Below are 13,773 nucleotides of genomic sequence, written 5' to 3'. Positions count from 1 at the left end.
AAAAGAATGGTAGGAAGGCAGGTAAAGGAACTGGTTTTTATTCAGGGACAGGGGAAGGTGAGATTGGGATACCATGACATGTGTCTTGTCATGAAGGGAAATCTTTCCCAGAAGTCCCTCTATATATCTCACCAGCCAGAATGGACATGACACTGATCTTAAATCACATACTGACAACAGAGAATGGGGTGCTGTAATTGGGTTATATCAGTCATTACTCATTCCCCTGTTCAGCTTTAACACACATCTTATAATAAACACACAAAGGTCAATTTGTTACCGGCATCCACCTTCAATTCCATATGCAATGCAGTATTAGATCAAATTATACTAATATAATGAAACTGCACAGTTAGGTTTTAACTGCCTTTCCTTATAGAGTACACTGCTAAGTTTACACTCACTAGCAATCGTTATGCTGTTTTACATTTTGGAAGCGCTAGAAAATACCTGCTAGAACTCTCTCCAAGTTGCCTCATATTACATATTTAGGCACACATCTTACCCGCATTCATATCTTTGAACTTCTGCTTTAGCTCAGTAGGAGTAAGACGATACTGATCCAGACCATCATTCCAATAAATTCGGTCTAGGACTTGAAGATCTCCTCCAATCAGCCAATCTCCTTGTTCCATAACCATCTGTTAGAAACAAAAAGAAAACATTTTTAAATACATAGCAAGACTACAATAAGAACATTGCTTTCAACATGCTAAATACATTGGTAAACTCTCACAGTTAATGGTAAATCTGAAACGGCTTATCTGAATGGAGATTAACAAGTGATGGAGAATCAGAATCTATTTTGTAATCTCTCACAGAGCTTGTGAAACAATTTTCAGTATTTACACATGCAAAGTAAACAAAGCTAATGTGAATGGTTACCCCAGTAACACAAGCACTCTGCATGACTGCCTTGTGCTGATTAGTGGGGTGATTGGTGATCCTGGCTCAACCAGCCCTGTGTTCTCTGATCATGATTTCCGAGTACTGATTGCTGTATTAGCCACAAGTTCAGCCTAGTACTCCCCATGCTACCTGAAACTCCTTCCATCATTCATCTTCCTCCTGCATATGAAAGTAGATGGTGCCCCCCAGGACCTGTCCACCACGCACCACTAGCCTACCCTGTTCCGCACGCTGCTTTGCCTTCTGTATCAACAACCTACCTACCTTCTAAATCTCAGTGTACCTTGTAATACCTAACAAAAATGGAGAAATGTGACACATCAGCAACAACACTCCACACTCGATACACAATGTAAATGAGCCACTTTGGGGAAGACGAACCATGTTCAGCTTTCATACCAGAAATGCAACATATAAAGCTAAGAAAGAACCAACTGCTTTGGCCTGGGCTCCCAGAGTACCCCTTCTCACTGGGGGTACATGATTCACAAGGGCTCCCACTGCTGAACTGGGAATGCCAACAATATAAACCCTGTGCCTGTCATGTTCTCAGTCCTACCTTCCCAGATCCAGCACCCAGCCCAGCATCTGGCAAATCATAGTAGATATGTTTCAAATAACTATCAAGTAAATATTTAGCTGGGCCAAAATGACAGAACCAACCATACGCTCAACACACAATCTGAGATCAGGTCTCATGTCTGCAAAATATCATCAATCTCCTTGAAAGTGTCCACAAACAGGCAACCTGTAGATCCCCACACAAACCGCGGCTAGATTTACTCCGGACCTTGATGTAGGGGTGGTTCTTGCAGGTTGTCCCCCACTGTCTGGCACAGCGCTCCTCTTTCCTGTGCTCATAAAACTCCGGATTGCGAAGAATAGCCACCCGGCGGCCTTCGTACACCAGAGAAAATGCCGTACAGCCATCCAGCCTCTCTTTATCTTCATGAGTGGCTGTCAGAACTATAGGCACCGATAGGTTAATGACACCCCCTGCAGGGCACAAAAGAACAGAAGGCACACAGCTCTGATTACTATACAGGTCTTTCCGACAGCCACATTTCCATTCCTGCAATAATAAAAGGATCTGTGTTAGATGGTACCTGGCAAAGAAAACTGGCAGAGGAAAAAAACTCCAAGGTCGGAAGAAACAAGAAACCACCCCAGGAATTATACTTAAGAAAGTAACAAGAGAATCAACCCTGCATACAGTAATACTCTTATCTCAATTCATCAAACTGTCTTTGCCAGGGAGGAAATCTTCAGTAAACCATTTCATTAAAAAAAATTGCTTAACAAAGAATGACCAGTTGGTTAAGCCCAATGTCCCTGAAAACATCATATGAATCCATAATACATGGAAAAGACAAATAACTATATTGCCAGATCTTTCCAAGAAAATTTAATTCCTTGTTGGTTAACAAGATGACATAAGTACCACAACTGAAAAGTAAAGTATATACTTGAATATATTGAGTATACTTAGGTATTCTTGAGACAGGAAGACAAAAACATCTACAGAAATGTATTATTGTTGTTGTTATTGTCATTATTATTATTATAGTTGAATGGAAGTGATGCCAGCTATTATTGGCCAAAGGCAAAACCAGTGGTTGTTCCATGCAACCAAAATGTGTTGTCAGATCAAAGGCAAAGGCTCAATTCCTGACATTTCAAGCTATAATAGCTTCTCATTCTATCCATCATACACAGTTTAGAAAGATAAAATGTACTTTCATTCATATTTCATTTATTTATATACTAAAGATATCACACTTTATGGAGAATCATGACATGTCTTCCATGGACAAAATATATCAACAAGATCAATGGCAATTTAGGCAAAACTTACTTTAAAACTTGGCTACTTTTGAAATTACCCCAATTAGGTAGTTTAAATGAAAAAGTAATAGGTAGATTTGTACCAGGCCCAACGGAAAAAAAAATTCACTGCTAGGCAAGCAGACTTTACCACTATCTCAAAGGAAGAAAGTCAAAATGCAGTATTTAATCCTCATGCTCACACAGGACTAAAAATGAAGTTTTATCTTGCAAAAATATTTTAAATCTGCGCAATTTTTTAAAAAATTAAACAGTTCATGGGGGACTGTTCTTGCTGTACTGCAAGTTAAGCCACACTTGCAACACTGGCACCCCACACCAGAGGGTTAATTCTAGCAGAGACTGCTCTGCTTTCAATCCACCTCCTGCAAATGAGCCAAGGAAAGCAGCAAATAATAGTCCAAGTACTCGAATCCCTGCCACCCACATACAGGAGATCCAGATGGAGTCCCAGGCTCCTGGCTTTGGCCTGGCCCAGCCCTGGTCACTGTAACCACTTGGAAAGTGAACCAGCAGATGGAAGATCTCTTTCTGTATCTCTCCTTCTGTCTCTCCCCCTTTCTCTCTGCCTTTCACATAAATAAATGCATAAGTCTCTACTTCAACAAACAACAATGAAAGCTAATCAGCATTTCAAACAAGAAATGAAGTGCAAGGATAATGCCTATTATTTTAAAAAATGCATGAATTTCAAAAATATTTTTCATCAAATGAAATTTATCCTTCCATTCTGCTTTTCATGAGTTTTCTGAAGTCACTGCATATGTCTTTTAATGTTTCACCCTCCTCCTGAAAGAAATTCTAATACAGAAGAACTTGGTAACAATTTAGTTGGATTATGTAAAATTGAAAATATTTTCTTTAATGCAGTAAATTAATTTCACAACCAGTATACAACAACATCAAGTTAAAGGTAGCTGGAATGTAGTAACAGCATGCTAGACATTGACTTCTATGGCAATGCTTTGTGATGTTCTAAAAGAATAGGAAGAACCATGCTCTTAGTCACCTATTCAATGACTCATTCACCTGAAATTCTGAGGCACTGATCATAACATGGACCTGGCTGAGTACGTGTGAGGGTTGCTGGATTTCAAAGTCCTGGGATAGCACCCACATGATGAACAGGGACGAAACCGGGTCATTTCCACATACAATAGAATTGAGAATAGCAAGTCTTACCATCCAGAAGACAATCAAAATGAAGGCACTGCAAGTATTCTCTCTCTCTCATAAAGCCATTCAGTGGGGTTGCCCAGCCTTCTGCCAACACCTGCACCCACTGCATATCCACCTACAACATCAGAAATTCAAGCAAAAATTCCATTTCCTATGTTAAGCGAACAAAAGGCCTTTAGTTTTTGAAATCTGAAAACAGTGAAAACAAGCAGAGAGAACACAGGTACCAGGAAAATAAGCCTTTTCCTCAGAAATTTATGTAACATTGGGTCTCCAAGAGGATCTAATAAGGAAAACATCTTCTAAATCAGTAGTTATTAATTTGTATTGCTATCCATGGAAAGGCTGTTAAAAGGCAGACCATTGTACAGGTAGGGGAAGGTGACAGCAGTACATCACAGTAGGTTATGCTGTTGCTTGCAATGCTGGCATCCTATAGAGAGTGCCAGTTCAAGTCCTGGCTATTCAGCTTCTGTTTCAACCTCCTGTTAATGCACCTGAAAGGGAAGCTGAAGAAGTCAAAGTACTTGATACCCATGTGAGAAATCAGGGTGGAGTTCCTGGTTTCAGTGTGGCCCAACCCGTCACTGCAGCCATGTGAGGACTGAATCAGCAGATGGAAGATCTCTGAGCTGATTTCCTCTCTCTCCCTCTCCCAAACACACACATCAATAAATAAATCTTATAAAAAATATATGAAGATCACTTCAACCCCAGGATTTCTGATTTCATTTACCTGCTTTGAGGCCAAGATGTGGTCTCCCTAACGTGTTCCCAGATGATCTGAACAGTGACAGACTAGAAACTGCTGTGACAGCCACTGCCTTAAGCCAATTTTAAAGAAACAGGTACACTCACCAAAAAACCCAAAGTCCCCATCTTATGACAAAAGTACTCTTCACTGAACAAACTGCTCTTTTTTAAGCCAGCAGATTCTAGCATACTCCAGAAGAATGCTGAACAATTGAAGAGTTCTATATGAAGTATTAATGGAAGCTGGCTAGGTTTATGCTTCACCTAGGTGATTCAGCAAAAGTCCCCAAATATAATAACCATACATAGAGTCGTATGATTTGTTCTAAAAGCAGCAGAGAACTTACTTTATTAATTTTCAGTGCTGGTAATGTTTCTGCATCTGTTTTTGCCAAATGAAGCTTATTTTCTGGCACATACAGTTCTTTTACTTCATAAGAAGCATCCACAGGTACAATATCCTATGACACAGAGAGAGTAGAATTAAAAAATTGAACAACTTAGGAGTTCTTCAAAGGTAAAAATCAACAGTTCAAATTGAGATTCGACAAAAGCAGAAAAGATTTTTTTTTATAGTAACAAATTTCACACAGCTTTTCTGAAGCTTCCTTGTGTATGACAAAAGCACACAACTGCAAACAAAAGGCAATGTCAGCAGGGAAGCAATGCTAAAAAGAATTCAGAACCCAAAAAATAATTTCAAACATAATCATCACTTTCTTGAAGATATCATGAAGCCACTTTATTCCAGCTTCCTCTTCGTGCCCTGAAGTCACCCCTTACTCCTGTAAGGTGGCACTCAGACATGTCGGGACAATGCCAGCCTGAGCCCTGAAATGGGCTCTTGGCGACTACAGCTTCCCCAAATGTCCTGGGAGGAAACACGTGTGACACAACAATCCACACTGCTCACATGTCGCTCTTCTGGAGATTCTACAGGTTGCTGTGGAACAGAAACACTTGTTGCAACCTTAGGAATAAGTTATCAATCAGAAAAAATGGGCCAGTACTGTGGCTAAGTGGGTAAAGCCACCAACCTGCGTTGCTGGCATCCCCTCTGGATGCCAGTTTGTATCCTGGCTACTCCACTTCCATTATAGCTCCCTGCTAACGGCCTCGGAAATCAATGCAAGATAGCCCAAGTGGTTGGGTCCCTGCAGCCATGTGAGACCCAGATGAAGCTCCTGGCTTGCGGGCTTCAGCCTGTCGTAGCTCTGACCATTGCAGTCATCCTGAGAATGAACTGATGGATGAAAGATTGATCTCTCTATGTCTCTCTCTCCCCGCCAAACCCACCTCCCACCAAAAACTGACTTTCAACAAATAAACATTCAGACATATTCAAATATGTTCAATCACTTTATATTTTAGGCATAATCTGTGAGGTAATGTCCACAAGCATACAAATTAGCACTGGTTGAGGGCTGTTCATACACATGTCCAAGCAATATTTTGCTATTTAAATAAAGTAATGCACGAGAGAATGAGAAGTCAAGCCACAGATGGGGAACAAACACATTTAAGAAGCTTATCTGAACAAGGACAGTTAAAACACACAAAGAATTCTTGAATCTCAAGAAAGAAAAGGGAGCCAGCACTGTGGCACAGAAGCTTAAGCCGCCACCTACAGTGTCCAACATCCCACACGGTCACCAGGTCGAGTCCTAGCTGTTCTGCTTCCCATTTGATTCTGTTAATGCACTTGGGAAAGCAGCCTAGGTTGACCCAACTGCTAGGGATCCTACACCCACAGGGAAGACACAAAAGAAGCCCCTGACTTTGGCCTGACCCAGTTCCAGCTATTGTGGGCATTTGGGGGAGTGAACCAGCAAGTGGAAAACCTTTAACCCTCTAACTCTCTTTCAAAAGAACAGTAAGTAAATTTTTTAGAAAAGAAAAAAATGAACAACTCAACTTTCTAAGTGGGAAAAAGACCTAAAAAGACACTATTTCAGCACAGATAAGTATATAAGAGGTTTAAGACTGCATGGTATGGGGGAACCGTAAGTTCAAACAAGATACCACAACACAACATCAGAAAGAATAAAAACTCAAATACTGGCAACACTCAATGTTGCTGGAGGATGAGAAGCAACAAGAGATGATGGAAACGCAAAATGGTACAGCCACTTTGGAACACAGTTTTGGTGGCTTGTTACCAAACTAGATGCTCATCACCACGCAAAGCACCAACTTCACTCCTCGATGTACCCAAATAAGCTGAAAACTTACATCTGCACATAAACCTGTAATTGATGCCATTAGAATCTTCATTCATGATGCCCTCAAACTTGAAAACAGGCAAGATACACTGATGAATGATAAGTAAAGGGTATAGAATCAGACAAGGGCAGAGTATTTAGCACTAGGAAATGAGCTTACTGGCCATGGCAAGCACAAAACCGCTAGATCAGAGAGGCCAGAATTAAAAGGCAACGCGCTGGGCCCAGCGGCGTGGCCTAGCGGCTAAAGTTCTCGCCTTGAAAGCCCCAGGATCCCATATGGGCGCTGGTTCTAATCCCGGCAGCTCCACTTCCCATCCAGCTCCCTGCTTGTGGCCTGGGAAAGCAGTCGAGGACGGCCCAATGCATTGGGACACTGCACCCGCGTGGGAGACCCGGAAGAGGTTCCAGGTTCCCAGCTTAGGATAGGCGCGCATCGGCCTGTTGCGGCTCACTTGGGGAGTGAATCATCAGACGGAAGATCTTCCTCTCTGTCTCTCCTCCTCTGTGTATATCTGGCTGTAATAAAAATGAATAAATCTTTAAAAAAAAAAAAAGGCAACGCACTGCATGAGTTTGCCTGTGTGATATCAATTTTACTTTGAATCTAAAACTTCCCTAATAGGTGAAGTCTATGTTTTAAAAATGCAAGGGAACACAAAAATGCAATTCAAAATAAAGCATTAACAGAAGTGTCTGTTTTAAAAGACAGTCCTTACTAATTTTCCTGGAGAATATTTTTGAGAGTACTTTTTAATTTGTATTTCATCTCTTCAGTAGGAAAATGAAAAAAAGCAGAGCCATACACGTTCACCAAAGCTTTAAAAAAAATCATGAAAGCCTTAGGTGCCTCTATGACATGGACCCTGAGGGACTCTGAGAATCTAGAAAGAATCATTTCCTAAAGAATCTCCTCCTTTCCTCACTCTGTTCCCTCACTAAATCGTGTGTGAAAATCAGGCTCCTCCCAGGGGTACCCTCAAGCCCCCGACCTTTCTCATAACAAACCCTAGAGTACAAAAGAGTATGAACACGACGACTGGGAAACAGTAAAATCTAAAGACAGAATGAAAAAGAGAAACTCCACCAGCAAAGTCAGCAGCCACAGCTCCCCAGTGCAAACAGCAAGAGTGCTTTCTAGAGTCCCCTTTGCCCTGAGTGCCTGTGGCTCAAGTAAAAAAAGCAGAAAAATGCAGGTGTGAGGCACAAACCCTGCACAGCCCCTGCTGCATTACACCTCCCTGATCATGTTTCAAAACTAAGCGCCCAGCAGGTGTCCATAGTCAAAAACCACTGACTCTATATACTGAGAGTAAACATCTTTTGAGGGTACTGGAAGTGATCAAAGACAGCTCCAGTTGCTTCTTCTATTCTCTATGCATAAACAAATACTAGAGCCATGCACTAATGGGTCCTTACTCCCAAAAAAACCCATGCTACAAAACGCTAGTGGTTACATTTTGCTAAGGGGTCAAAGAAGTGATAAATAAATGTACACAAGTTATACATATGTAATTGTGCACCCGAATAGGAAACTGTTTGTAGTAACAAAAAAAAAAAAAGGGCTCTAAATCTAGCGAAAGTAGCAGACACTATGTTGTAGTGGGTAAAACTGCCACCTGCAGTGCAACATCCCATATGTGCACCACTTTGTGTCATGGCTGTTCCAGTTCTGATCCAGCACTGTGTTTATGGCCTGGGAAAGCAGTGGAGGATGGCTCAATTCTTGGGACCCTGCACCCAAACAGGGAACGTGGAAGAAGCTCCTAGCTCCTGGGTTCAGACTGGCTCAGCTCCAGCCATTGTGGTCATCTGGGGAATGAACCAGCAGATGGAAGACCTCTCACTGTTTTGTTTTGTTTTTCTCTCTTTCTCTTTCTATCTGTAATTCTTTCCAAATAAAGGTAAAATAAAATTTTTATAAGAAATCTAGCTAAAGAAATAACTTGAAAGTCCTCCTATGCCTTCCAATTTCAGAAACAATTCAGCTTTTTTAAACGATAAAACTGCAGAAAATATGATCTAGAAGTGAGAAAAACAAAACTCCATTACATTCTACATATGGTTATCACCATATTTTTTTTCTGATCTTATCTTCCAACTGTTCAAATTATAGGGTAAATGGTACAAAGCCAATCCTTCAACTCAAAAATAAGATGCCAAATCAGTTTTTCTTAGAACAATATGACATGCATTAAGGGAACTGCACCCACATCCTATATGTGCTCATTAACTTCTTGGACATGTAAAACAAAGCCCCCAAAGATGCCTTGAGGCACACACATTCTGTGCAGCTGCAAAACAAAACAAAAACAATGAAATCTTCCATACGGGGGCGGGGGGACACTAAAAGTAACCAAAGTTATACACATATTCAGGCATTCATTAGGACTGGATAACTTTTCCACAGAGACACAAAATTAAATAGCCCCATGAATCACAAAACTTAGGGGAACAGCACCTTCAAAACCAAAAGAGAGAGAACACAGCAGGGAGTCTCCAGGTCAATCATTCCTGATGCTTTCGCCCTGGTCAGTGTAACGACCTCAATCAAGGACCAGTCAGGCAGTTTGTGCTTCAGATCTGAGTTCAAATTCTAAGACTGCAAACCTGTCTCCTCCTCCAGAGTGTTCGAAACAGCAGTTACAATGCTATCTGAGGGCTGGCATCATGGCTCCACAGAGGCAGCCTCCACCTGCAAGAACCAGCATCCGATATGGACACCAGTTCAAGTCCCAGCTGCTCTGCTTCCTATGCAGCTCCCTGCTTTGGCCTGGGAAAGCAGTGGAAAATGGTCCTTGGGTTCCTGCACCTATACGGGGGATCTGGATGAAGTTGCTGGCTCCTGGCTTTGGATGGGCTAACTCCAGCCCCTGCAGCCATTTGGGGAGTAAAAGAGCAGATGGGAGATGTCATTCTCTCTGTCTCTCCTTCTCTCTGTAAATCTGCCTTTCAAATAAAAATAAACAAACACACACATACACTCCAGGGCTGTTGTGACACTTAAATGACTTTGCATTTGCACTAGGAGAGGCAAACATTAACCAGATGCTTCCTGACACACCACACTTTGTTCTAAGGGCTTCTCATATATTAATCCAGTTAATGTCTACACAACCCTACCTTTGAAGGTGGAAGAAATTCTTGCTACCTTCACAGACAAGGAAATTAGGGCCCAGGAAACGTTAGTAACTTGCCCCAAATCCATGCTATACTGTCTTCCAATGCACTTAACATATCTTACATACTCATTAAATAATCATTATGATGTGCTTGCAATATGCCAAGAACTTTTCGAAGCCCTCCACAGACACAGCTCATAGAATGCTCAGTGCAACTGTGAGGCAGACACAATTATTATCTCCCATTTTACCAATGACTGAACCAAAGCCAGAGCTATTCGGTTATTTTTCCGAAGTCATATAATTAGTTGTTAAATGAAGAAAGAATTCCAACTGCAGTCCCAACACTACTCCCAAATAAAATCGTGCTCATTCACCCATGCAAACCAACCATGAAATCTTCAGTCACACAAACTATTCAATTTATTTTCATGGTTTTATTAAACATTTACAATTCTCAGGGTTTCTCATCGCATATTATCTTTCAATGTGTTGATAAAGTTTTAGGCAAAAATTAAAGATGTTCAACACTGCTGTTAGGCCTAAATGATTCTAGTAAAGACTAACGGACAGATTTTCAGTCATCTTTTTGAACCATGCTGCTGGGAGGAACCTGAGCGCCAGCCTCCATTCTGCTGCTGTGGATCCCTTAGCACTTGGGAAACCAGAATATGCAGTCTAGGAACAAACGACTCCTGGGAAAACAGGAAGTCAACTTCAACAAGAGCAGCTCCACAAACAGCTTTCTTTGCCATGTCGGAAGCCTGCATGACTCTAAGGATCAGGTACATTTCCATATGCTGTGGAGGGGGTTGGCTCCTCTCTCCCCTCCACACCGAACTACTGACATAGTCAGCCATTTTGAAGAGCCACAAGAAAGCACTTGGCAACCCCTTTCAATCTTTACTGGTATCCTGAACCACAGTCATGAGATGCAGCTCACAGATCCTGAAGGGCAGCTGTACACTGTCCGTTGCACAGCTCTAGGCATACAATACACCAACCCGTACCCTGGAGCTGTCCCCAGAGGCAGCACTGGGTGCTGGAGGTATGGCCAGGTGCAGGACTCTGTGCCCTCTGCAGGGACGTTCAGAGAAAGCACTGCAAACTCACACATTTCAAGGTATCTGTTTCCTTCCAATCATACCTTCAAGTTGAAAAACAATTGTACAAATAATTTGTAAGCAAATCTATGTATCTTTAGGACAGCTTAATGGAATACAAACAAAGTACTATCCATATTGTGAACACAACCCAATTTTTAAAAGGATCTGTGCTCTATCATGAACGTAGTTTTAGGAATGTGCTGCTTTGTAAGTATTAGCGCAGAGACCTATAATCACTTTTTTTCTAAAAATGGGAAATATCTTTCAGATTTTTGAGTCAAAATATTTTTTCATTGCAAGTACTTCACAAAATTCTTCCCCTTTCAGCATTTATTTTCAGATATATCTATGTACTTATTTGAAAGGCAGAGAGTCAGAAAAAGCAAGAGAGCTCTTCCATCTGCTGGGTTTTTCTGCAACTGGCTGCCCAGCCAGGGGCTGCGCCAGTCTGAAGTCAACAGCTAGGAACCCCATCTTGGCCTCCCACGTGGACAGCAGTAACTCAAACAGCAGTCTCTCCCACTGCTTCTCAAGTGCATGCTGGGTTTGAACCGGAGTAGCTGGGACTCAAACAAGGATCCCAAGCGGCAGCTTAACTTGTGCTATCATCCTCAGCACTCCAGCAGCAATAACTGAGCTTTGTGGCCTCTGTTAACTTCAACACAAAATTTTTCTTATGCCTAACCAACGACAAAAGAAAAGTTCAAGAGTTGAGTTGCTTTATCTCCTCTAAGAAATACATGAAGCAAACATTTGTGGAACAAATGTCAACACAGCAAAAATCAAGAAGCACATGGAACATTCGTTCAGTGAAGTGGAGTTCGACATAGCTTCTGTGTGCAGAGAAAAGGGAATGGATCTCTGAGAAACAAAAAAAGGATCTTAAAAATGCAAACAGAGCCATTTTCTGACATAATCTAATGGCAAAACTGTTTAGCTTCCAAAACCACCACAAAATACCTAAAAGGAGCAAAGCCACAACCTCAAGAAAAGATACAAGTTCTCTGGACAAAGAATGTAAAGTCACTGCCAACCGAGCTACTCATTCTACTTGGGATGCACTGAATTTCCACCAACCCAGCTAGTGATTTCAAATAATGTGTCCCTCAGCTTGCACACCTAAAACCCTTTACTGGAGGACATTTCTTTTAAAACAAAACTACATCACAAGCCAGGCCAGGAGGAAGTCTACACTGGTGGCTCCATATCACCTGACAATTAAGGTAGGCAAGATCAGCAAATAAGCCACACTCTCCCATTCATTAGAGGTGAACTGTGTAAGTCTAGAAACATTCAACAATTATGCATTTCTAAATACTACTTTGATTTCAAAACGTAACATGGGTACCCTAGTTTGTTTTTAAATTTTCACTTCTTTTCATTTTACTTTACAAGGCAGAGATCTTAACAGATTCACTTCCCAAGTGCCCCCAGTAGCCAGGGACGAGTCAAACAGAAGGCAGGAACCTGAAACGCCAACCAAGTCTACCCCGTAGTTAGCAAGGACACAAGTCCATGGGCCCTGAACACCGCCTGTGTTATACATGACCAGGAAGCTGAATGAGAAGTAGGGTTGCCGGACACTCTAAAATGGAATGCAGGTGCTCCTAACCACTATGCAAAATTCCCTCCCACCCACAGGTTGTATTTCTGGGTGGTTGACTGGCATAAGGTTAAGATCTAATGTAAGACCATGCTAAGTTCTCACCTAAAAACTGGTGGTCAGAAAAACAAAAAACAGTGCATGAAAATAGTAGCTCAGATTTGTTCCTTCACTTGATCTTTCTAAAGCATTCTAAACAGGTTAATAAACAGTGGTTCCACATTTAAATTTTTTCTTTGAGTATTTTCTGTACTTTTTCCTTGAGTCAAATCTGCTCAACAGATTTGAATACCAGGACCCATTCACATTTTTATATAACTACTAAATTTCTATTATCTAAACTACATGCATCTAAAGCATGAACACTAAATGATATTCTGGCACCACTTAAAACTGGGCTGCAAACACTGCTTTTATGCGCAGCATAAAATCCATTTAGAGCACCAAACGATCACTTTTCCAAAAAGACAAACCTTTAAGTAATTTACAGCATTAGTAAATCTAGAATTCCTGGTAGATTTAAAAACAGCTTTTAAAATATCACTTTAGATTAAAACCAGCAGCAAAAAGCCTACTTCCTTAAATCATAACAAACCAAGTTAAAATGTAATACTAGCAGGCCACCTAGTGACCATTCAAGGGTTAGGATAAAAACTAAATTTACAAAATCTTCATTATTTGTTAGTGTCTTCTATGAAGGTACTTTAAAAAACTTAGGGGGGAAATGGGATTAAAATGTACATTTATCTTGGTGCCAACATATTTCAAAACCCATATATACTTTTTTCATAAAGTGCTATTTCCCACAGATTTTTTTGAAAACCTCTCCATACATATGAATTCAAAATTTTTGGACCAAAATAAATTTACATTAATTTCATTTTCCACAAAGTTTTTAAATTTATTTCCTTCATTCTATGCATCCCAAATGAAGCATGCTAAGGAGAATGCTTTGATCACATGCTGCCACTGAGTCATTGTGTGAATGATCATTATTATAAATCCCAATTATATCACCACCGTGAAATAACAAA

General features: G+C 40.9%; 1 protein-coding gene across 1 annotated transcript in view; it reads right to left on the bottom strand.

The window, feature by feature from the left end:
* PAPSS1 (3'-phosphoadenosine 5'-phosphosulfate synthase 1) overlaps positions 1-13,773 on the bottom strand; it is a 99,592-nt gene that overhangs the window by 44,024 nt on the left and 41,795 nt on the right. The window contains exons 6-9 of the mRNA XM_004594271.2: positions 5,034-5,147; positions 3,937-4,048; positions 1,700-1,905; positions 506-641 (exon numbers count right to left, since the gene is read on the bottom strand). Coding sequence (XP_004594328.1) covers positions 506-641; positions 1,700-1,905; positions 3,937-4,048; positions 5,034-5,147 — 568 coding nt within the window. The remainder of the gene's footprint in view (positions 1-505; positions 642-1,699; positions 1,906-3,936; positions 4,049-5,033; positions 5,148-13,773) is intronic.

Source organism: Ochotona princeps, chromosome 7 (assembly GCF_030435755.1).
Source record: "Ochotona princeps isolate mOchPri1 chromosome 7, mOchPri1.hap1, whole genome shotgun sequence".
In the NCBI taxonomy this organism is placed as follows: Eukaryota; Metazoa; Chordata; class Mammalia; order Lagomorpha; family Ochotonidae; genus Ochotona; species Ochotona princeps.
Note: the sequence above shows the minus strand (reverse complement) of the source record. Positions and strands in the feature narration are given on the sequence as shown.